This window comes from Nilaparvata lugens, chromosome 12 (genome assembly GCF_014356525.2).
Source record: "Nilaparvata lugens isolate BPH chromosome 12, ASM1435652v1, whole genome shotgun sequence".
Taxonomy (NCBI): domain Eukaryota; kingdom Metazoa; phylum Arthropoda; class Insecta; order Hemiptera; family Delphacidae; genus Nilaparvata; species Nilaparvata lugens.
The window spans coordinates 29819283-29845800 of record NC_052515.1 but is presented as its reverse complement, the minus strand read 5'-3'; the positions used below and the strand labels follow the sequence as shown (position 1 = coordinate 29845800).

General features: G+C 32.4%; 1 protein-coding gene across 1 annotated transcript; it reads left to right on the top strand.

Moving 5' to 3' along the window:
* Positions 1-14580: 14580 nt before the first annotated feature.
* LOC111056839 lies at positions 14581-19150 on the top strand. Its single transcript, XM_039439330.1, has 3 exons — positions 14581-14968; positions 15943-16038; positions 16536-19150. Exon 3 carries the CDS (start codon positions 16678-16680, stop codon positions 18043-18045), a length of 1368 nt encoding a protein of 455 aa, XP_039295264.1. The 5' UTR covers positions 14581-14968; positions 15943-16038; positions 16536-16677; the 3' UTR covers positions 18046-19150.
* Positions 19151-26518: the final 7368 nt, after the last annotated feature.

Sequence of the window (26518 nt, the reverse complement as noted above, 5' to 3'; positions counted from 1 at the left end):
ATGAATGTAAATACTTTTTTCGCCCCACTTGGATGTAATGAGCTGATTTCGTGCGTCATAAGGAGGCCGAAAAATTATTGTTTTCTGGCCAGGCCGGTAAAATTACAGCCCTAGGGCTGTAAATAACCTTGAAGTCAGCTGATTCTGATTTGATGTGAACGTGTTACAAAATGGTTCATGGAACAGAATCAGTTATGCTTCTAGAATTGAATAAGTATTTTGCAATAAGATACTATCATTCTATTTGGATGAATGAAATAAACTAAGATATAAACTATTCAAATTCGATTTCAGAGTAGGAGAGGACTTCTAACCTCTACTTCCGCAGTCGACGATAACAAGCATTGTTGACATTCAGATTGTCCAAATTTCAAATGCGCCAAACAGCTGATCAAAACTTTTAATCATTTGTGTTTATTATTCAAGAATCAAACATTCATAATCATATCATCTTTTTATGCCATTTAAAAGAATAAAAAAGTATAATCTCAACCTCCCACATTAAAACATAATTGAACATAATCTTTTGGGTTATTAAGACAGTCATATTGAAATCTACCCAAAACCAAACCCAGCTTAAGTACTGCGATTACCACTAAACCTGGTGGATAATTTTGGAACTTCTTAAAACTACTAAAAACAAACTATTTTTTCGGACTTGTTATTCATTATCAAAATTTGGGAACAGAATAGTGTTGGGCCCTGCCTGTTGTTCTTCCCCAATCATATTATTATAATATGATTTGTGATTGTATCCACTGAAAATGAAAAAATATATATAAATACTTTGACAATTTCTGATATTCAGATTACCTCAGATTTGCTAGAGCTATGACCTTTCAGTTTTGCTTTTGGAAGTGCCTAATAAACAAAATTATTATCATATATTATAGGCCTATTGTTTTAATTTTTTGTGTGGCGAAAAATAGCGTTCGCTCCACGGGCAAAAATGTATTTCCGGCTCTCAATCTTTCTAGCCGATTTCGAGCCGAAAAGTCTCATTTTCAGCCCTAGGAGCGAAATATACTATTTTCACCAGTTTAATTATTATGACGATGAATCCATTTGTATATAAATGTTTTTCTCAATAGAGAAATCTTGAATCTATAATCATTGACTGTATCGAAACCATCATGATTTCAACACAGACAATGGATATTTTAAATCCCTCAATTGGCAGAGGAGAGATTGAGTTCTCAGTTACTTTTATATTCATTGGACAAGAAGAGAGGAACTCAGGTGTCTATATTGAGGTCCACGTTATAATGGCAAGGAGGAAGATAGGAGAAATACGTTGCTGATCCTCTGTCTTGTCAATGCCTTCCATAGTCGGTAGCTGATACAGGTTTATTGATGTAATATTAACTGTTCATTCTCGTTCAAGATAATCAATTCTATTTTATTGAGCAAGAAATGATATTTCTCGATAATTTCATAATATAGATGAAATATTCTGTTACTTAGCTTATCAACTATGTTAAAAGACGATCTGGCAACAGAGCAAAGCGAAAAAAAGATAGCGCTATCGCTTCGTTGAATGCTAGACAAGGATAGCAATACAATTGCTAATCAAACACTGCCATAATACTGTGGAACTCACTATAGAAAATAGACAATCAGCTGGAACCTTACAAATTGTTGTGCGGGTTGCATACTCGGCCCTTTCCTCCTTATCTGATACCAGATACCTACAGATACAATTTCAATAAAAACTTAGGAGAACTTTTGTAGTTATACTGAGCCAATAGGGTGGCTGCTTTCATCTGTACTACACACAGGACACGCCCACATTTAGTTCGATAGTTTGTTACATTTATTTGTTCAAATAGTCTATTGGTTGAGAGTTTCTAGCTTAAAGTTTGGTACAAACAAAACTAGTTTGTTGTAGCTAGTCAGTATAACTATGTATATGAACGGAATCATCAATAGATTGGATATATAGATGGTAGTCAAACTATTTTGAACCGATCTGGTAACATTGCGAAGCAAGAAGTATCCTCTCCTATAGTGAGGTCCACGTTATAATGATAGTGGAGAAAGATAGTAGAACAACGTTGCCGATCCTCTGTCTTGTCAATGCCTTCCATAGTCGGTAGCTGATACAGGTTCATTTATGTAATAATTACTGTTCATTCTCGTTCAGAATAATCAATTAAATTTCATTAAGCAGGAAATTATATTTTTCAATCTTCTGATATTGAATTTTCATGATTAAAGTGTAATATTTTGTTGATTAATTATCAGTTCTACATTGTTAAAAGACATTCTGGCAACAGAGCTAAGCGGGAAAGAGATAGCACTATCCGCTTTGTTGAATGATAGACAAGGATAGCAACACCAATGTTGATGAAATACTGCCATTATAACTTGAGGTCCAAGGTATAATGGCAGTATTTGATTAACATTGGTGTTGCTATCCTTGTCTATCATTCAACAAGCAGAAAGCGATATCTTTTTCTAGCTCCGCACCATTGTTTCTTCTCTCTATTTCCTTTCTCTTTCCCTTGCTATTCTCTTTTCCTCCCATGGGAGCCGCGTTGCCGATTCTCTGCCTTGTTACTGCTTCTATAGAAGATAGCTGATAGTGGTCTTGCCGCTTTTGCAGCTTTCAACTGTTCAAAATAGTTTGACTACCATCTATATATCCAATCTATTGATGATTCCGTTCATATACATAGTTATACTGACCTAGCTACAACAAACTAGTTTTGTTTGTACACAAACTTTAAGCTAGAAACTCTCAACAATAGAACTATTGAACAAATAAATGTAACAAACTATCGAACTAAATGTGGGCGTGTCTGTGTGTTAGTAGCAGATGAAAGCAGCCACCCTATTGGCTCAGTATAACTACAAAAGTTCTCCTAAGTTTTTATTGAAATTGTATCTGTAGGTATCTGGTATCAGATAAGGAGGAAAGGGCCGAGTATGCAACCCGCACAACAATTTGATAAGGTTCCAGCTGAATTGTCTATTTTCTATAGTGAGTTCCACATTATTATGGCAGTGTTTGATTAGCAATTGTATTGCTATCCTTGTCTATCATTCAACGAAGCGGATAGCGCTATCTTTTTTTCGCTTTGCTCTGTTGCCAGATCGTCTTTTAACAATAGTTGATAAGCTAATTAACAGAATATTTCATCTATATTATGAAATTATCGAGAAATATCATTTCTTGCTCAATAAAATAGAATTGATTATCTTGAACGAGAATGAACAGTTAATATTACATCAATAAACCTGTATCAGCTACCGACTATGGAAGGCATTGACAAGACAGAGGATCAGCAACGTATTTCTCCTATCTTCCTCCATTGCCATTATAACGTGGACCTCAATATAGACACCTGAGTTCCTCTCTTCTTGTCCAATGAATATAAAAGTAACTGAGAAACTCCAATCTCTCCTCTGCCCTAATTGATGGATTTAAAATATCCATTGTCTGTGTTGAAATCATGATGGTTTCGATACAGTCAATGATTATAGATTCAAGATTTCTCTATTGAGAAAAACATTTATATACAAATGGAATAGCATCGTCATAATAAATTAAAACTGGTGAAAATAGTATTTTCGCTCCTAGGGCTGAAAATGAGACTTTTCGGCTCGAAATCGGCTAGAAAGATTGAGAGCCGGAAATACATTTTTGCCCGTGGAGCGAACGCTATTTTTCGCCACACAAAAAATAAAAAAAGGCCTTAATATATGATAATAATTTTGTTTATTAGGCACTTCCAAAAGCAAAACTGAAAGGTCATAGCTCTAGCAAATCTGAGGTAATCTGAATATCAGAAATTGAAAAGTATTTATATATATTTTTTCATTTTCATGGATACAATCACAATCATATTATATTAAATGATGGGGAAGAACAACAGCAGGGCCCAACACTATCTGTTCCCAAATTTGATAATGAAACAAGTCCGAAAAAATAGTTTGTTTTTAGTAGTTTTAAGAAGTTCCAAAATTATCCACCAGGTTAGTGGTAATCGCAGTACTTAAGCTGGGTTTGGTTTTGGGTAGATTTCAATATGACTGCTTAATAACCCAAAAGATTATGTTCAATTATGTTTTTAATGTGGGAGTTGAGATTATACTTTTTATTCTTTAAATGGCTTTGCATAAAAATGATATGATTATGAATGTTTTGATTCTTGAATAATAAACACAAATGATTAAAAGTTTTTTGATCAGCTGTTTTGGCGCATTTGAAATTTGGACAATCTGAATGTCAACAATGCTTGTTATCGTCGACTGCGGAAGTAGAGGTTAGAAGTCCTCTCCTACTCTGAAAATCGAATTTGAATAGTTTATATCTTATTGGATTTCATTCATCCAAATAGATGATAGTATCTTATTGCAAAATACTTATTAATTCTAGAAGCTAAACTGATTCTGTTCCATGAACCATTTTGTAAACACGTTCACATCAAATCAGAATCAGCTGACTTCAAGGTTATTTTACAGCCCTAGGGCTGTAAAACTTTTACCGGCCTGGCCAGAAAACAATAATTTTCGGCCTCCTTATGACGCACGAAAATCAGCTCATTACATCCAAGTGGGGCGAAAAAAGTATTTACATTCATAGAAACAGAAATTTAGACACAAGCATACAAACAGCAAACAAAAATACCCTCAAATTAAAAACTCCTCTTTCGTATATGGAAATTTTTCTATTAAAATATTTTCCATGGTTCTTTTAAATTTATCCGCTTCTAGCTCTTCAAATGTGCAGGAAGCTTATTATAAGCTTTCATACTAAACTGCTTGAAGCAGTTTAATGTATTTCCATAATTGCATTTGTTCACTCTAAGAGATCGAGATTTTCTAGTGTAATGGTTGTGAACGTTGCTATTTACAGAAATACTTGCTAAATTATTTTTTACATACAATTTTTATAGTTCCCAATAGAAAATATAGTATGAAAAATCTTGACTACTTTCAAATTTCTTGAAAGGTTGCAAAGTTAATTACAAATAAAAAAAACAACTCAGAAACTTCAATCTTTTTTCTCCTTCAATTAATGGATTCAGGATATCTATTTATAATATTGAAATCATGGTGGATTCAAAGTTCAATGATTGAAGCTTCCAGTAGCGAATATGGTATGAAAAATCTTCACCACTTTTGAATTTCTTGAAAGGTTGCAGAGTAAATTTCAGATGAATATCAATTTCATTAACTTTTTCATAGTTTTTCCATGTTCTAATATTGGTACCCAATTTTTAATGCCTGATTATTCTCAATTAAATTATTAATGAATACCTCTTCTACAAAAAAGTTTCGAATACTATTGGATGTAATAAGAGTTTTAGAAATAAATTTTAGATGGAAATCAAACTCATATACTTCTCTATAGTTTTCCTTTTCTAGTTCTAATCAGTACCCAATTCTTCAATTAATCCTGTTCATTCAAGACAAACTATTAACGGAAAAGTTTCTCCTCCACAAAGATAGATAGGTCTCAAATAAGATGAATAAATTCCAGTCAAGACCAAGTTCTTCATAATTGATTACTGTTGAATATCAAGGTTCATAGGTTTGTTTGATCATATTCAAAATTATAGATACTACGAAAAACTTTATAAAGTTGAGGCACGTGTTGCAGACTTCTTTAAAGACTTGATGAAAAATTGACGATAAATATCGAAATCTTCTTGGGGAATTATATGGTTCATAACTAACATCCCAATTTACACAGATATAATAATGATAACCATAGATCTTGCATTGATTGATACAATAAGTACATCATCAAAATGATAAGGAGAGAAAAAATGAGGTAGCCTTGTGCTATTTCTCTCCCAAATTTAGATAAGGTTACACATAGTCCGAAATAGGTTAAGTATTGTTGTTGTTCACTCCACAGAATTCTTAGTGCTCAATTATTTTTACAAAATAGATTTTTGAATTCAGATGCTTTAAAACACCAAACATAGAAGAAATATTTCACATTATTATCACTTTGAAAATGCAGTGTTTTATAGCTCTATCAAGCTCAAACTCAACTTGATTAAATACCACCCAATCGAGAAAAGATTCCGCTAAAGTGGAGTCCACGTTATAATGGCATTGGAGAGAGATAAAAACAACAGCGATGCCGATTCCCTACCTTTCAATTGCCTTTCTAGATTGTTTACAACAAACTTTCATAGAGAATATTTTGAACCTACAAGGAGTGAAATATTGGACAACTTTAGTGAGGTCCACGTTATATTGGCAGTGGAGGAAGATGGGAGAGCAGCGTTGCCGATTCTCTTCCTTGTCACTGCCTACTGTAGAGGATAGCTGATGTCGGTATAACTGATGTGATATTAACTGTTCATTATTGTTGAGAATAATCAACTATATCTCATTCAAGAAGAAAATATTTCTCTCGATGATTAAATAACAAATTCTCATGATTGAGACAAAATATTTCAATAATAATTAATATTTCTACATTGATGAAGATCGATTGTGCAACGTTGCAGAGCTAGCAAAGGATAACACTATCTGCTTTGTTGAATGCTAGACAAGGATAGCAACACCAATGTTAATCAAATACTGCCATTATAACGTGGACCTCATTATAGAGAAAGATAGAACTATTTGCTTTGTCAGATGATAGACAAGGATAGCAACACCAATGTTAATCAAATACTGCCATTATAACGTGGACCTCATTATAGAGAAGGAAAGAACTATTTGCTTTGTCAGATGATAGACAAGGATAGCAACACCAATGTTATTCGAATACTGCCATTGTAACGTGGACCTCACTATATGCAAATATAGAAATGTATAGGAAATGTACACGTGAAATTCTAATATTATAGTGCACTGTGTGCATTACCTTGGAATTTGGAAGAAAAATAGCACAAGGACTACCTTATTATTTATCTTGTCTATTATTATTTATTTATCTACCAATGTTATTACATCAGTGTCATTAAATTTTTATCGTAAATGAGTTTCAAATGATATTCTTTATTCATCCATTCTATATTCATTTATACAATAAGTACATTATCGAAATGATAGGGAGAGGAAAAATAAGATAACCTTGTGCTATTCCTCTCCCAACTTTGGTAGAGAGTTAGTGGGGAGGATATTTTTAATATTCTTTCCGAAGAATGGACATTGATATGTCCAAAGCTCCGCCAATTTATGTAGATGCATAACAATATAACTATTATCTATAGTTATTATATTACAAATTGCTTATTCATATCATATACAGTTCAATAATTATTTTCTTAGTCTATATTATGTAAATTCATCTATAATTTTGCTGTATTGTAAGCTATTGTATATAAGTGTATAAGCCAGTATATATTGTAATCTACATAAATAAAGTACTCAATCAATCAATCAATCAATCAATCAATCAATTTTAGATAAGGTTACACATAGTCTGAAATAGGTTACGTCTTGTAGTTCTTCAACTCACAGAATTTTATCTCATCAATTATTTTCACAGGGTAGAATTTCAAATCCAGATGCTTCAAAACTAAACAGAGAAGAAATATCTTACATATTGAGTGATCTTGTTCTCTAATTCATTTTACACAGAGAATGAATTATTCAAAATAAATCACCCGAAAAGTCTCCATTCCTTATCAAGAGTAACAACGAAATAATCGTGACATAGCAGTCGAATTTCCTTTCTCGAATTTTCCACAAAAACGTCAAATTGTTTGACGGACAGGAAAAGCCTCAAGCTTGGAAAACGTCTCTTGTCATTCATTCTTCGAAAATATTCTTGCATTCGAGTCTTTTTTTGCACAAGAATTTTCCCCGCTTTGAAGTAGGATTGCATTGTGGAAAATACACATACAGAGCAATATAATTTCTCCCTTGCGGAAACTCTAAAAGAGGGAAAAGAAAAACTGGAAAACCCTGCGGGGTATTTTTTCCTCTTCAAAAGAAAATGGTGAGACAATATTCAACGCCTCAAGCTTTCTTTTTTCTTCTTATCCTTCTTCTTCTGCTTTTCCTTCTACCTCGTCTTCTTCTTCTCCTTCTTTCTCTCCTCCTTCTCCTCTTACCAACTTGTCTTCTTCTTCGTCTTCTTTTTCTTCTTCTTCCACTTCTTCTACTCCTCCTTCTCCTCTTTCTCACTCGTCTTCTTCTTCGTCTTCTCCTTCTTCTCTTCTCCTGACTTCTTATTTTTCTCCTTCTTCTTCTTCTTCTTCTTCTTCTTCTTCTTCTTCTTCTTCTTCTTTTTCGTCGTCCGCTCTATCATCTCTGAATGCCGCCAGCTCTTTTCTTGTTGCTGGGGAATTCTCTTCTAGCTCGTTAAGTGATCAAGCAGCTTATTTTTGTAGTGAAAGCGGTTTAATCTTATATTTCTCCACTTCTCCTTTGTGCGTTGAGTCACTTAAGAGAACTTGGGCGAATGGATCTTGACAAAAATCCTACAATACAATGAAATAATGAACTTGAAGAAAAGTTTATAAGAAACAGTCAATGCTACACAATATAACTGAAGCATTAGAAACGACAGACACTATATCGAAAGAAATACAATGTAAAATACAAAATTCTGGTGTGGCGCACTCACTCAACTTACCTTGCCGTTACGAGAATTGATCACCTGACGCTAGTGTTCACGCGCATCTCAAGTCTACTTATGAACAAAGATCTGAGTAAGCTTGTGACAGGACAATAACGCTGGAAAGATACGAAGTCTGCTATCTCTTCATAGTGAATCATTTAATAGAATCAACAGTTTGCAATTGGATAATCACATTTTTTCAAATTTCGAGCTTATTCTCAATTATAGGTGAAAATGTTACTGAGCATCAATTGTAGAGATTATCATGCTTAAACTTTTCCACTAGAATATTTTTGTTCAAATTGTATCAGGAGCCTTACAATTGAGAATCTAAAACCAAACTTTGCATAGATGGGGTGGAGCTCCTGAAATTTTTACAGATATGGGACTTGTGGCAGTTGATAGAGCTTATCAATTTCTATTCTAGGTATGAATTTGATCAAAATTGTTGAAGCCGTTTCCGAGAAAATCACGAGAAACCCTGTTTTTGACAACATTTCCGCCATTTTAGCCGCCATCTTGAATTGCATTTGATCGAAATTGTTCGTTCGGATCCTTATAGTGAAAGGACCTTAAGTTTCAAATTCCAAGTCATTCCGTTAATTGGGAGATGAGATATCGTTTACACAGACGCACATACACACACACACACACACAAACACACAACACACACACACACACAACACACACACACACCACACACACACACACACACACACACACACACACACACACACACAACACACACACACACACACACACACACACACACACACACACACACACACACACACACACACACACACACACACACACACACACACACACACACCACACACACACACACACCACACACACACACACACACACACACACACACACACACACACCACACACACACACACACACCACACACAACACACACACACACACACACACACACACACACAACCACACACCACACACACACACACACACACACACACACACACACACACACACACACACACACACACACACACACACACACACCACACACACACACACACACACACACACACACACACACACACACACACACACACACACCACACACACACACACACCACACACACACACACACACACACACACACACACAACACACACACACACACACACACACACCACACACAACACACACACACATACAGACCAATACGCAAAAACCACTTATTTGACTAAGGGGACCTTGAAACGTATAGAAATTCAGAAATTGGGGTACCTTGATTTTTTTCGGAAAGCAATACTTTCCTCACCTATGGCAATAGGGCAAGGAAAGTCATAATAAAGACAATATAAAAATCTTGTAGTACCCTTTATTTTAGAAATAAACTTTGAAATTGTTCAACTATTCTATAACTGTTTTAATTATTCTTATATTGTTCTCATATTGATATCATTCCTAATTATTATGAATGATTGAAGAAGGAACAGCAGGCTTGAAGACAAAAACCGCTCCTTTCCCAAATTTAGATAGAAATTGTCCAAAAATAGGTTATGTTCACACTTCAAGATTTTCTTCCAATTTTGTGAAATCACATATCACATAATATCTCCAGAAATTTATTAATATGAGATGAGTTTTCCATTTTGAAAGTAATAGTATCTACATTGTAGTGGAAATATTATTTCTGTTTATTCCTGGGATGGTTGACAGAGAAGAAGATGAGAAGGAGGAGGAGGTAGAGGAGGAAGAGAAAGAGTAGAAGGAGGAGTAGGAAAGGGTGGGAAGTCGTGGAGGAGGTGGAGGAGGAAGAAAAGAGAAGAAGTGGAGAGAAAAGAGAAATGAATACTATGTCCACTACAAAGCTCGGTCAACTTGAGAGGGGATTTAAGGGGGTAAGGGAAGAGCAGAAGAAGGGGATGTGGTTGTGTAGGATGAGGAGGTGGAGTGGGGTGTGGAGAAGTAGGAGGATGAGGAGGAGGAGGAAAGAGAAATGAATACTTTGTCGTAGCTGGTTCGACAGAGGTTTGAAAGAGCTGCCTTGGGAAAATACAGTGGCCATTTCACAGCAAACTGGAATCCAGTTGAGGATTCTCGCCTTTCTATTTCCATTTTCTTCTTCCTTTTCTTCTCTCACTTCTTTCTCTTCTCCTTCCTCCTCTCTTCATCTCTGCAACTGTTCTCTGTCATCAATCCTTCCTTTCTCCTAGTATTTTTGTTCATTCATTCTTTCATTCATTTATTGTATAAAACACTATAATCATAATATAATAATGACATTGAAGGAAAAACTAGGCTGAGCCTGTACTATTCCTCTCCAAAAAAGTTTATAAAATGTTAATGTTGTCCAAAATTCAAGGTTATGTATTCACACACTGCTTTGTCACTTGATTTTCGGTCCAGGAATAATGATTTGAAAGTTTTGAAGATTAATTTCATACTCTAAATGAATCACAGAATAGATAAATGTATCACAATAAATCAAAAATTCAAGAAATATCGCAGTTATTTGAAAAATTTGAATACAGAATGAAAAACCTACTCACTATTAGTTATTTAGCTACAGCAAACATTTCTCTCACTCAACATTCACCACACTCTGCTCTGATTATTTTTATAATAATATGTTCTTGTTTACTTCTTTATTTGTGATTAGACTTGAACTATTTTGGACTTTGTGTAACCTTATCTAAATTGGGGGAGGAATAGCACAAGGCTACCTTATTTTTCCTCTCCCTATCATTTTGATGATGTTCCTATTGCATAAATAAATAAATCAATTATAATAAATGAATTATGTTCTCATTCATCATTATAGAGTTATTTTCTGAATGAAAGAATAAATAAATTTTTCTACAGATACCTTGAAAAGTGGCCATTCCTGCACTGATTACAGAACGCAAAGAATCACTTTTCCGCTCTAGTGCGCAAAGTATTACTTTTCTTTCGGTGCAGCAAACTGTCACTTTGCGCACTAGTTGCACAAATAGCTATTATAATCTACTGTTTCTTCGGGTACTGCTCTTTTCCTCATTATCTATTCTCATAGCATAATATTAGGGGATTCTCAGTACATCTAGAACAAAGTTTAGCAGGTAGTACTTATTCTTAGTTCTTTTTTTTGAGATACTCAAACAAATTAAATGGGTAGTTGAATTATTCAGCTTGTCAAGTCTCACTGGATCAATTTTTCGTAAGATGCTGATACACAATCAGCTATAATGTTGCACACTAGTTGAGAATTGGCTAGTCTCTCTCTCACTCTATCTCACTCACTCTCTCTCTCCTCCTCACACCCTCTTTCTCTCTATGATACACTTTTAGCTGCCACTTGCTACAATCTGACTGAGAGACGAAATTTCATTTCAACAGCGGAAAATGCAAGCGGTGAAAATTATGTTTGCCAACGAACCACTATAATCACTTTTTGAAACTCTCCCACTCATTATCTCTCACTTCCTCTTCCTCTTACCCATCCTCTCTTCCTCTTTCTCCGCATTACACTCTCACTCATTCTCACAAAATATCTTGATCTCACTCTCTTCTTCTCGTAACTTCTCTCTCTCTCCCTATTTCTCACTCATACATCTCTCTCAAAACCTCTTGCTTTCACACTATTTTCTCCCACTCTCTCACTCTCTGTTACAATACTATCTATATTATCTATACAATATTGTAGATAACAATATTATCTATTTTATCTATAGTTATTACAATTTTTTTTTCATATCATATACAGCTCAATAATTATTTTCTTTATTTATATTTTGTAAATTCATCCATAATTTTGCTGTATTGTAAGCTATTGTATATAAGTGTATGAGCCAGTATATATTGTAATCTACATAAATAAAGTACTCAATCGATCAAAATCAATCAATCTGTCTCACTCTCTGTAGTTACACTTCATGTAGATGCATGACAATATTATCTTGTATAGTTATTCCAAATAGATTTTTGCTATATTTGATCTTATCTACCTATATAATTATTCTACTTCATCAATTTGCTGTTTTTCTTTCTCTGAAATATAAATATTTATATTAATTAAAACTTTCACAATATTTCCATAAATCATGTGGTGCGTTTTTTAACGGCTTCACACATGTAGAGTGAATCTTGTACTGAGCCAATGGTGTAGCGGCTATAAATTTTGTAATTGCGTGCGTGGACGCTGAATGTACACCAGACTGATTGATTCACTACAAGATTCAATACAATTGTCGGAATCGCGGGAGGCCTAAACACTCGCTCACCCTTGATTCTTCTAATGACAAATTGTATAGTGATGAAATTTTTATAAGCAGTGTAGCGATCGCTAAACACTGAAGACGGATACCTTAAAATTATTACCTGTGAAGAATGAGCATACAAAATCATACAGGTCGAGCAAAAATCCCGATGTAGATAATTTACGGGACTGCGTCTCTAATAAGTTCTGAAGGATTAAAAATACGGTATTTGAACCAAATATCGTTCAGAATATACTTCGAGAACAGAGTCTTGTCGGGTTTTAAGCTCTATTGTAGGAATTTATATGATCTATGGCTGCCTCTGCTGTACAATTGATGAGTTCGCTCCAAATTCGAGGTAGGTAACAGATAAAAGCTGATATATGAGCAGGTAAGGACAAAAGTAGGGGTAAAGTGAGACTTCTGCCCCAAAGCTGCCCCAAACCTGCCCCAAAGCTGCCCCCAAATCTGCCCCAAATCTGATTCTTGGTTCTAACCTTGCCCAATCCAATGTAATCTCATCTAACCTAACCTAGCCATACCCCTAATCTCACAATAAACCTCAAATGAAGATTTCCCACTTTTTTGGAGAAAAAAAACTAGATCAAGCTTTTTTTTATTTCTTGAATAACTAAGAAACCGTTAATTTTACAAAAAATCTACAAGAGTAACTTTTTCCAGTAAATCTAATAACGAATCCATTGACATCCCATTTGTTCAATCTTGACAAATGGGATGTCATGGGAAAACTGGATCCAGCTTTTTTTTTATTTCTTGAATAACTAAGAAACCGTTAATTTTACAAAAAATCTACAAGAGTAACTTTTTCCAGTAAATCTAATAACGAATCCATTGACATCCCATTTGTCAAGATTGAACAAAAAATAAGGATCTCATGGGAAAACTGGATCCAGCTTTTTTTTTATTTCTTGAATAACTAGAAACCGTTAATTTTACAAAAAATCTACAAGAGTAACTTTTTCCAGTAAATCTAATAACAATCCATTGACACCCCATTTGTCAAGATTGAACAGAAAATAAGGATCTCATGGGAAAACTAGATCCAGTTTTTTTATTTCTTGAATAACTAAGAAACCATTAATTTTACAAAAAATTTACAGGAATAACTTTTTCCAGTAAATCTAATAACAAATCCATTGACACCCCATTTGTCAAGATTGAACAGAAAATAAGGATCTCATGGGAAAACTAGATCCAGTTTTTTTATTTCTTGAATAACTAAGAAACCGTTAATTTTACAAAAAATCTACAAGAGTAACTTTTTCCAGTAAATCTAATAACAAATCCATTGACACCTCATTTGTCAAGATTGAACAGAAAATAAGGATCTCATGGAAAAACTAGATCCAGTTTTTTTATTTCTTGAATAACTAGGAAACCGTTAATTTTACAAAAAATCTACAAGAGTAACTTTTTCCAGTAAATCTAATAACAAATCCATTGACACCCCATTTGTCAAGATTGAACAGAAAATAAGGATCTCATAGATCCAGTTTTTTTATTTCTTGAATAACTAAGAAACCGTTAATTTTACAAAAAATCTACAAGAGTAACTTTTTCCAGTAAATCTAATAACAAATCCATTGACACCCCATTTGTCAAGATTGAACAAAAAATAAGGATCTCATAGATCCAGCTGTTTTTTATTTCTTGAATAACTAAGAAACCGTTAATTTTACAAAAAATCCACAAGAGTAACTTTTTCCAGTAAATCTAATAACAAATCCATTGACACCCCATTTGTCAAGATTGAACAAAAAATAAGGATCTCATAGATCCAGCTGTTTTTTATTTCTTGAATAACTAAGAAACCATTAATTTTACAAAAAAATTACAAGAATAACTTTTTCCAGTAAATCTAATAACGAATCCATTGACACCTCATTTGTCAAGATTGAACAAAAAATAAGGATAATTTCACTCTTTGCTGTAGGCTAGACATTTTTGTGTTGAGACTGAAAGCTGTTTGGCCTCCACAACAGTTTCTTCAGAGTAAAGTGAAAGTGGCTCAAACAGCTTTCAGTTTCTCCAATGTGAGTGAAGTAAACAGCTTCCAGTTCCAGACTATAAAAGCTGATTTCTAGTCTGGAGTTATACACTCTGTATTCAAGGAAGCACTTGGAGGTGTAGCCTACTTATACAGAAAACATCTGTGCATATTCTTCTACCTTCCAAGTTGGAAAACATGGAGGTGAGTGTTATCTATTATAATTTCTTGAGTTTATATTCTATTCTAATGTGGTAGTAATTTTTATGAGTGTAGCAGTCCCCCTTCTTACTCACTCTCTCTGTTTCTTCCCTATCTCTACTGTGATTGGCATAAATCAAACTCAAATTTACATGTACTGTACAAGATTCATTTCAAAGTTTATTGTTTCTGTCACAGAAGGTAGGATGAGTTAATGAAGATTGGTTATAATTTTGATTGTTTTTTAGAGATTTTATTGTGAGTTCATTAGGCAATGTCTCTCAACCTTAATTAATATTATAAGTAGAATTTTGATCATGAGTTAATTTTATTAGGTAGTATGAGACTTTATGCTACTGAGCTTATGAATAAGGTTAGAACCTTCATTATGAGTTTAATTTCATTGTCTGCAAGGCTGCTTCAAGCAACTAAGGTTATTAATTCTTGATTATGATTCTGAATAAATTAAGGAACTCTGGCACATATTCTTAAAATGGAATGTGGAATTTTATTGTGAGTTCATTAGGCAATGTCTCTCAACCTTAATTAATATTATAAGTAGAATTTTGATCATGAGTTAATTTTATTAGGTAGTATGAGACTTTATGCTACTGAGCTTATGAATAAGGTTAGAACCTTCATTATGAGTTTAATTTCATTGTCTGCAAGGCTGCTTCAAGCAACTAAGGTTATTATTCTTGATTATGATTCTGAATAAATTGAGGAACTCTGGCACATATTCTTAAAATATTAGGTATAGAAAATGGATTATTGATTAAGTTCACTTTCATCTTCTTGGGAACCATGTATACTTGATTATGAGTTTAATTCCATTGTCTGCAAGACTGCTTCAAGCAACTAAGGTTATTAATTTTGAATATGATTGATTTGAATAAATTAAGGAATTCTAGCACATATTCTTAAAATATTAGGTATAGAAGATGGATTATTGATTAAGTTCACTTTCATCTTTTCAGGAACCTGTAGTTAAAGAAAACAAAATGGAGAGAAGTCACCCTAATGGGAAGCTATTCTGAACCAGGACATGAAAATGGAGGAGTTCAATAATAATTGTGAGTAGACTACTTTTCTATTACAGTTTTATGATACTATAGTTTTAGTTCATACTCTTGCTCTCTTTCTATCATACACATAGCCACAAGAGTTGAGTGACACAACCTTCAACCAAAAAGCATCCCTCTCACTCACTCCTACTATCGCTCTCTTTCACACACCTGAAACCGGTTGGCATGCACAGTGCAACTTGATAAAGAGAGGGATTCCAGATTGAAGCTGAAAGGTTAGAGGGTGCGGGCGGGCGGTGCTTGTGCACAAGTCAAACAGCTTTCAGTTTCTCAACCAAAAAGCATCCGTCTCACTCACTACTACTATTATGCTCTCTTCTACTTACTCTCTCTCACTCACTCCTACTATCATACTCTCTTCTACTTACTACCTCTCACTCACTCCTACTATTATGCTCTCTTCTACCTACTCCCTCTCACTCACTCCTACTATTCATTCATAATTGAAACTTTTGAAAGAACATAGAATTTTTTATTGATTTTAGGAGGCCAGTTCAATCCTCCACTACCAGGATATCACCAAGACAAAAATTCTTGGAATACCACACTCATCTCCATACATCATCATATCATGGTAGAAAGGTATTTCAATAAGACTAATTGATATTAAGTTTAGTTTAGTTTTTTATGTATATTAAAAAACATACAAAAATGTATAGGCCCATTACAGAGAGAGGTATAAATGGAAACTGTTTGCGTTTTAGATGGGATAAGTTTGAAATTATTGATCCTATATTGATATTTCAAAGCTTGAAACCAATTGTACTTGATATATGTTTAAGAGAAGCTGAAAAATTTAATTATAATATAAAATGGTATGTTGCACTCAAATTAAAGCTAAAGAAATTAGTTGCAGATCATGAAATGGATACTACACCAACATTTCATGGGATAGCACGAACAATTCTACAAATTCAAGATAACATAAATGAGTTTAGTGTTCAATGGGATGAAGCAGAAGGTATTATATGGAATAAAATAGATAAATTCATACAATATGGTAGTGGTTGGGTGATTAATTCAATTGAATGTTTCGATTTGAATATTGTTTGCTACAAACCAATATATTCAGGAACATATGTGCCAACTCCCAAAAAGCTTGATAATAAGAAATCAACTATTAATATAAAAAATGAGGATCAAAGGTGCTTCTTATGGTCAGTACTAGCTTACTTCAATCAAGACCAAAAACACAATAGAGTAAGAGATTTAAAAAAATACTCACATTCAGTTAATGTTGGGGATTTGGAATTCCCTCTAAAAATAGAAGACATTCCAAAATTTGAGAGTTTGAATGTAGATATTTGTATAAATGTCTATGATTATATAGAAGAGTGTGACACTATCTCCCCAATCTATGTATCTAAATATCAAAGTAGATTGCATAAAATAAATTTAATCTTGCTAGAGGATAAACATTTCATTTATATAAGGAATCTTTCAAGACTCACTCTTGCAAATGTGGCTAGTTCATACATTCCAACCCCCAAAAAACTTGCTAATAGGAAATCAACTATTAATATAAAAAATGAAGATCAGAAATCATTCTTATGGTCAGTACTATCATTCTTCAATGAAGATCAAAAACACAATAGAGTAACAGACCTACAAAAATACTCACATTTAGTTAATGTTGGGGATTTGGAATTCCCTGTAAAAATAGAAGACATACAAAAATTTGAGAGTTTCAATGAAGATATTTGTATAAATATTTATAATTATGCAGAAGAGAGTGACACCATCTCCCCACTCTATGTATCTAAATATCAAAATAGATTGCATAAAATAAATTTAATCTTGCTAGAGGATAAACATTTCATTTATATAAGGAATCTTTCAAGACTCACTCTTGCAAATGCAGCTAGTTCATACATTCCAACCCCCAAAAAACTTGCTAATAAGAAATCAACTATTAATATAAAAAATGAAGATCAGAAATCATTCTTATGGTCAGTACTATCATTCTTCAATGAAGATCAAAAAACAATAGAGTAACAGACCTACAAAAATACTCACATTTAGTTAATGTTGGGGATTTGGAATTCCCTGTAAAAATAGAAGACATACAAAAATTTGAGAGTTTCAATGAAGATATTTGTATAAATATTTATAATTATGTAGAAGAGAGTGACACTATCTCCCCACTCTATGTATCTAAATATCAAAGTAGATTGCATAAAATAAATTTAATCTTGCTACAGGATAAACATTTCATTTATATAAGGAATCTTTCAAGACTCACTCTTGCAAATGCAGCTAGTTCATACATTCCAACCCCCAAAAAACTTGCTAATAAGAAATCAACTATTAATATAAAAAATGAAGATCAGAAATCATTCTTATGGTCAGTACTATCATTCTTCAATGAAGATCAAAAACACAATAGAGTAACAGACCTACAAAAATACTCACATCTAGTTAATGTTGGGGATTTGGAATTCCCTGTAAAAATAGAAAAAATTCCAAAATTTGAGAGTTTCAATGAAGATATTTGTATTAATGTGTTGAGTTATGAGGATGAGAAGGATATTATATATCCCATATTTACATCTAAGAATAGGGGAAGGAAGCATACAATAACTCTTCTTTTCCTAAAAAAACAACATTATATTCTAGTGAAGAATTTATCAAGATTGTTGTCTGATCAAACAGAACATCATGGAAAAGTCGAGATATGTCCCTATTGTTTGCATAGATTCACAAAGAAAAATGCTCTTGCTAATTTAGAAAAACATCTAGAATTATGTTCATTGAATAAATGTCAAAGAGTTAGAATGCCACAAGAGGGGGAGATATTGAAATTCTCGAATTATAGTTACACTCTCAAAGTTCCATACATTATATATGCAGATTTTGAATGTATGATTATTGATAATATTCACAAACCTTGTGGTTATGGTTATTTGATAATAGATGAAGAGGGGGAGATATATTATGGTCCAAAAATTGTTAGGGCCAATAGCTTGGAGGAATCTGAGAAATTGATTGATAATTTCATAGATGAATTAGAAACACATAGTGTTATATTGAAAAAGAAATTGCAAACTATTATTGATATGAATTTCACTACAGAAGATGAAAAGACATATTTACAACAAAAATCTTGTGTTTATGTACAAAACCCATAGATTTCATTGATAGGGTCAGACATCACTCTCACTCAACAGGAAAGTTTATTGGTGCTGCACATAATACTTGTAATTTAAATACGAAAAAAGTAAAATTCATACCAGTAATTTTCCACAATCTAACTGGATATGATATGCATTTCATTCTGAAATCTCTTGGAAATTATAGAAAAAAAATTAGCACTATTGCAAAAAGTAGTGAGAAAATAATGACAATGACATTGAATAACACATTAAGATTTATAGACTCATTGAATTTTCTACATTCTTCTCTTGATAAATTAGTTGCTATAAATCCTGAGTTCAAGCTACTTCAACAACATTATCCTCCAAATAAAATTGATCTACTAAGAAAAAAACAATTGTATCCATATGAATATATGAACAATTTTCAAAAATTCACTGAAACTGAATTGCCAACTATTGATAAGTTCTATAGTTCTATAGGTGACAAAAATGCAACTGTAGAAGAGTATGAGCATGCAAAAACAGTATGGGAAGTTTTCAAAATAGAGAATCTTGCACAATTCCATGATTTTTATTTGAAAATAGATATTCTTCTCCTTGCTGATGTTTTTGAAAACTTTAGGAAAACATTCATGAATACATACAACATGGATGTAGCACATTGCTACTCTCTCCCTCACTTTTCCTGGTCTGCTATGTTGAAATACACAAAAGTAGAGTTGCAATTAATTTCTGATCCTGATCAGTATTTATTCTTTGAAAAAGGAATTAGGGGCGGAATTAGTATTATTCCACACCGCTATGCAAAAGCCAATAATAGGTATATGAATGATTTCAAGATAAATGAGCCAGAAACATATATTATCTATTGGGACTGTAATAATCTTTATGCCGTGGGAATGAGTTGTAATCTACCACATTCAAATTTTGAATGGATGACAGAAGCAGATATTCAAGAATTCAATGTAGAACAAGATCAAAGTAATGTAGGATATGTATTGGAAGTGGATCTTGAATACCCAAGACATCTTCATAACAGTCATAATGACTATCCTTTAGCACCAGTGAAAGAAAAACCACCAATGGAAAAACTGAAAAGTTGTTGACTACTTTGGAAGATAAAGAGAAATATATAATACATATTAATAATTTGAAACTATACCTAAGACTTGGCATGAAGCTCAAGAAAATTCATAGAGGGATTAAATTTCTACAATCCAAATGGTTGGAACCATTTATAAACTTAAATACTCAATTAAGAAGAAATGCATGCAATGACTTTGAACGCAATCTTTATAAACTAATGAATAATAGTATATATGGACGAACTTTAATGAATGTGAAAAAACATTCTGATTTTGAAATTGTAACTAATGAAAAAAGACTACATAAACTCATTTCAAAACCAAGAACCAAAAACTGGCATTTATTTGGAGAAAATGTTGTTGGAGTAACCTTAAATAAAGTTGAGATAGTGTTAAATAAACCAATTTATGTTGGAATGGTAATTCTAGAGGAAAGTAAAGCAGTCATGTTTGATTTCCATTATAACTATATTAAAAAAATATTTCCAAACCAATCTAAAGTTTTAATGTCGGATACAGATAGTTTCATGTATTCAATAGAGTGTGATGACATTTATGAAAAGATTAAGATACATGGAGATATATTTGACACATCAAACTATGAAAGAAATCATATGTGTTATAGTGATAAAAATAATAAAATTATAGGGAAATTTAAAGATGAACTAGGAGGCCAAATAATATCTGAATTTGTAGGTTTGAAACCGAAAATGTATTCATTCATATTATCCGATAATACAGAAGAAAAGAAGGTAGCGAAGGGTATAACAAAAAGTGCTCAGGAAAAGCAATTAAGTTTCAAATTATATAAAGATTGCTTATTTCAGGGAAAGACAAAAGTTGTAAAGTTTTATTCAATTGAAAGTAATCTTCACACAGTAACTACTGTGAAAAGAGAGAAGTTAGCTTTATCACAACATGATAATAAAAGATTTTTGGAAAATGATGGGATAAGTACCTTGGCTTTTGGACATAAAGATATAGAGAGTAGGAAGAGGAAACATGTTGATGATGATCATTGAGAAAGTATATATGAAAAAAAATGATTTTCTAGATTCTATATTAATACAATTTTTTTTAGCTCTAAGATTCTTTGCTATTTTAGAATATAAGATTTTTTTACTTCAACTTTTGATTTTTATCAGTGAATATTGTTGTATAATTTGTATATATTATTAAATTTGAGCTTGTTTATAATATCAAGAGTTATAAAAACATTGTATGATTTTTTCTTGAATAATCTAATAATTAGAATCAATGAATTTATTATAGTTGTATAGTTTGTATTTGTGTACATATATGGAATACTGAAATATATTCTATAATGATTTTAAGAGTAGATAATTTTATTATTGAGATTTATTCTAATCTCTATCTAGAATTTTAACTTTACATTACTTTCCTAACCATGCCACTCAATGGTGTGTATTCATAGATATTATCATAGAGAATTAGGCAATAGGCGGTGTTTTTGGTTTGAAATTTTCTGTTGAATCAAATGTTAATTTCACATCTATTGCTCCAGATTTTAATAATTCATTTTGTCTGCTGCAGTCTATAACAATTAATGGTGTGTATTTATCAAATGTATCATAGTCTATTGATGTATAGCTATCATGTTGTCTATGAGGATAGTATGAATGTTGAAAATCCGAAAACATATGATACAACAAGTGTTTATTACCCATTATACTATCATAGGGGAAGTATTGTGCATTCAAATACAAGCGAATATTGTTGAGTTTACAAAAATCAAAGTTTGACATATTTTCAGCTATACTATTTTTCTTATCTCTTTGAAATCCAAGAATAATGAATCTAGGCTTTTCCATTTGTGATGCTGTTTTCACTGTCCATTGTTGTGTGGTGGCTTCAGGTAATGATGGAAATTCATGAAGCTGCCATGATCTGAATGGTATGACAATACCCTTATCATTGTGAGATAGATTTAATAAATCAATGCGAATTGAGTCTGAAACATGTATATAGGGTACACGCCATTGTATCTTTGTTATATCAATTTTTACTTTACCTGCTGTTGTTGATTGAATACTGTTTTTATCTGATGATGATCTTAGAAGAACTAACTCCTGCCGAACATTCAATATAACTTTTTTATAATCTTCCATTATACCCAACCACATTTCTAATGGTATACAAAAACTGAATTTTTCTAAATTTTTCCATCCTTCTAATTTCCATCCAGCATTTTCCATTACTTTTTCATTGAGTGCAGATTGAGATAGAAGATTTTTCATTGTGGTTGTAATTCCTACATTACGTGTACGATCAACTTCAACCCCACCCAGTTCATATCTAATTTCATCAAATAAATGTGCTACACCATTGTTTATTAGTGAATAGTCTGTTTTTGTATCATCTGCTTTCTTAACATCAATATTACCTTCAATTAGGAGGAAACTTTTACTTGGTAGCGTGTAAATATCTTGTTGATTGACACTGATACGAATTTCATCATTATAATTATATGTTTGAGATGCATATGGGGTGTGACTATGATATTCAAGTTTAGTTACACTTTCATCAATTTCACTTTATCACTAACATTGAATATACTACTACTACTGTTAATATGATTTATTATACTTTTTTGATTCATGATTATAATTTTTACCTCTATTTTTATTATATACAATAAATCCTAATCTTTGTAATAATTTCATATTTCTTTGTGAAAGTTCTCTACTTCCTACACCTCTATCATCATTATTGTATTGTGACAAAATATTTGAAAATATAAGCATTCTTTTTTATACTATTGTGTTTTTTTAATATGTAAACGTACTGTTATTACCTCTCCTCGAAAATTTATCAATTCACCATCTTGATCTACCAGTTTGATACTTATAACACTTAATCTATTTGTATTTATTGGAAGATAAACTACTGTTGTGGGTGATACTATTATTTTAAAACCAGGCGGAACAGTTGTATAAAATTCATATAATGTATGTCCCTCATTCCCATTATTATAGGATCCTTGAACAATATTACATTCAACACGAATACTATTTATACGCATAATATGAACTGGTTTTGTAGATATATGCCATTCATTTGCTGATAACTTTGTGTGTTGAAAACCAAGAATTGGACCAATACTATCAGTCATACTGAGATCAATTTCTTTGTCTGCATACAACTCACATTGTAATGTATTATTATTTGCTTCAATTTTCAATTGATTGCTTGTAAGATTGAGTTTATCTCTTATATAAGTTAGAATATCTTCCAATTCATATGATCCCTCAGGTATTTGTACCTGTTGTTTATTATAAATAAATTTATCATTAATATTGGTTTCAATATTTGGAATTGTATTGTATGTGTATAAATTCACTAGTCCTACTTCATAGTTGCTGGAATCATCTAAATCAACTGGTGGAAAAATTTCACAAACCAATGGGTTCTGATTTGCTGTTAGTGTAAACATGATTATTATTGATATATTTTTTATAAAGCCATAATAGACATAAGTGACCACATACTATTGAGTTATTATTCATTTCTTGATATTTCTTATAGTTGTAACATATTCTCACACCTTTCATATAATCTATTAATTCTAGTGGTGGTGATAAATTTCCAAAACTATCAAAATACTCACAAACATTTTTATGTTTGATATAACAAGTCCAATGACTCCAATCCCACTTTCTCCATCTAAATTTATTACACCAATTTCTAAATCTTTGTATGGTGTTTCTGGTAGATTATCTCTCATATAGACACCACGAAGGGGTATATTAAGTTTCTTTGCATAGTTTATGATTTCAATATTCGAGAATGGTGTTTTTTTTTTAAGATTTTCCTTAATGTTTTTCCTATTTCTTCACTTCTTTTTCTATTATTTTTTCTCTTTAATTTCTTAATTCCACAACCTTTGTATGGCTTCAAGAATAGTCCACCACCAAATTTAGTTTTAGCATTCAATAGATTTGTAACAAGATATGCTGCAGAGCGTTCACCTAAACCTGCATCAGGAGATTTCACTCTCTCCCAAGCAAGTGCAGCTAGCTTTCTATCAGCATCCATTCTATTCTGATTAGGGTCATTGTATGCAATATCATGTGCTCGACATGCTTCATCCAATTTATTTATTCCTTTATCTCCTCTTTTCAATCTTTTCTCAAGTTTGGTGCCGGGCCCGCAAAAATTGTAGCCGGGGATATGGAGCTCAACAGGTAGGAAGTCAATTGCTTTGTTCAATACACTACCAATTATACCAGATCCTAATTTTTTCTTAAGCTTTTTCAATAATATTTTTTTTCCAACACCAATATTTTTCTTCTTTATCATTTTTATTATATATATTTTTTCTCATCAACTATCCTCCTAAATGGGGTAATATCCTACAATATTCAAATCAAAAGATTCAACCGAATCAATTACCCATCCACTTCCATGCTGTACAAATCTATCTATTTTCTTCCACATATTAGCTTTAATCTCAAGCCATTGATTATTAAATTCATTTATATTGTCTTGAATTTGTAGAATTGTTCGTGCTCTTCCATGAAAGGTTGGTGAACTATTCATTTCATAATCTCCAACTAATTTCTTCAGCTTCAATTTGAGAGCAACATACCATTTTATATTATTGTTGAATTTTTCAGCTTCTCTTAAACAGATATCAAGTACAATTGGTTTCAATTTTTGAAATATTGTATCTGGATCTGTAGTATCTATTTTTTTCCATCTATATAGGAGACATTTACCATTAAAAGCTTGTGTCTTTTCAAAACTCTCCATACCAGTTATTATTTTTATTATAGTAAAAAAATTACTGGGTCTGGTTAACCAAACCTACAATTTTTTTCTAGGTGTACTCACCCACACATACAGTACATTTTTCTTACATGTTGTTTTCATACCAAAATTTGAATTTATTTTTAGAAGAGGGTGGGAATTGTTGGAGTAAGTTTGGATCAGTTAAATTATTCCATTGTCTCCTATCATTGAGATCAACATTCTGTGGTAGATAATATGAATCAATTTTTTTTGCTAAACTAACTACAGGTTTCGACTCTTTGGTTTGGCTTTTACATAAATTGAGTGAGAATGTGATTTTACTTCGGTGACTTGACGATCGTCCACCGTTTGACTCGAGCAATTTCTTATTTGCGCTTAGTACGTTGCGTACAAACAGGGTTACACTTGAAATGGCTTTCTTGATTTTATCAATTTTGGTTACAAATATTAAGTCCTTAAGATTATATTTATCAATTTGAATTACAATTCATGATCCTTTTGATGCAACAGTAATAAATTTCACATTTGAAGGTAAGAATTTCATTTTCTTTTTAGCTTTTTAGCAATACATTTATATGACACAGAACATGCGCATTTCGTGCAAATTAACACAAATATATATTTTTGGTTGCGTTTTTTACTTATAATTCCACATTAAATAATATGTTACATTAATTGAATAACGATATTGCTTTGATTCCTATACATTGACTCTATGATTTCGCACACATTGGTTGGTGGGACGAAGAAAATTATCGAACAGGCATTGGTTCTGAATAGATTTTTCTAGTGATTCTGTATTTCGAGGTTAGATTTACATATTTTTTCAAATAAACTTTGTTTATTTTCTTTCCTCCTATTCACTACTAATTTTCATGTTATTTCTAATTTATAATTTTTTTTGTGGATACTATAATTCTTGTTTCTATTTTTCAGTTGTGCAGATGATACCAGGCGATTGTTTCGGTGATGACTCTGACACGAGGTGGATGGCTTGATCAGGTTGGTAAATTCTTAAAGTTGTTTTCAGTTTTATTTCTTGATTTAAAGTTGATTTCAATTTCTTCTTTTGAAGTGAATTGTTGTTTATTAGATGAGTTGAGATTGTTTATTGGTTAGGCTCTTCGGTAGGGTTTTACATTAATTACGTTTTCCCACCAGTGATTATTGGCGTTCTCGGAATCTTGAATCTTGACGGTGTTGTGTTGTGAAACGTCAGTCACTTGATACGGTCCTGTGTAAAGATGGAAGAATTTTTTGGTTAACTTGCCTAGGGCATCTGAAGATTTATGTGCTTTTACCAGTACTTCATCTCCGACTTCATATTTGAATTTCTTTGTAGCCTTGTCATGGTATTTTTTCCTTTGTTTTGCGGATTTGTTTAACCTATTGCGAACTAGTTGGTATAAGTTTGGGTTAGGTTTATCCGGATTTGGAAACTTGATTAGGCTCTGAATAAATGATTCGTTTCTTGTGCCAAATATAATTTCGTGGGGAGTGTACCCGGTACTGTCA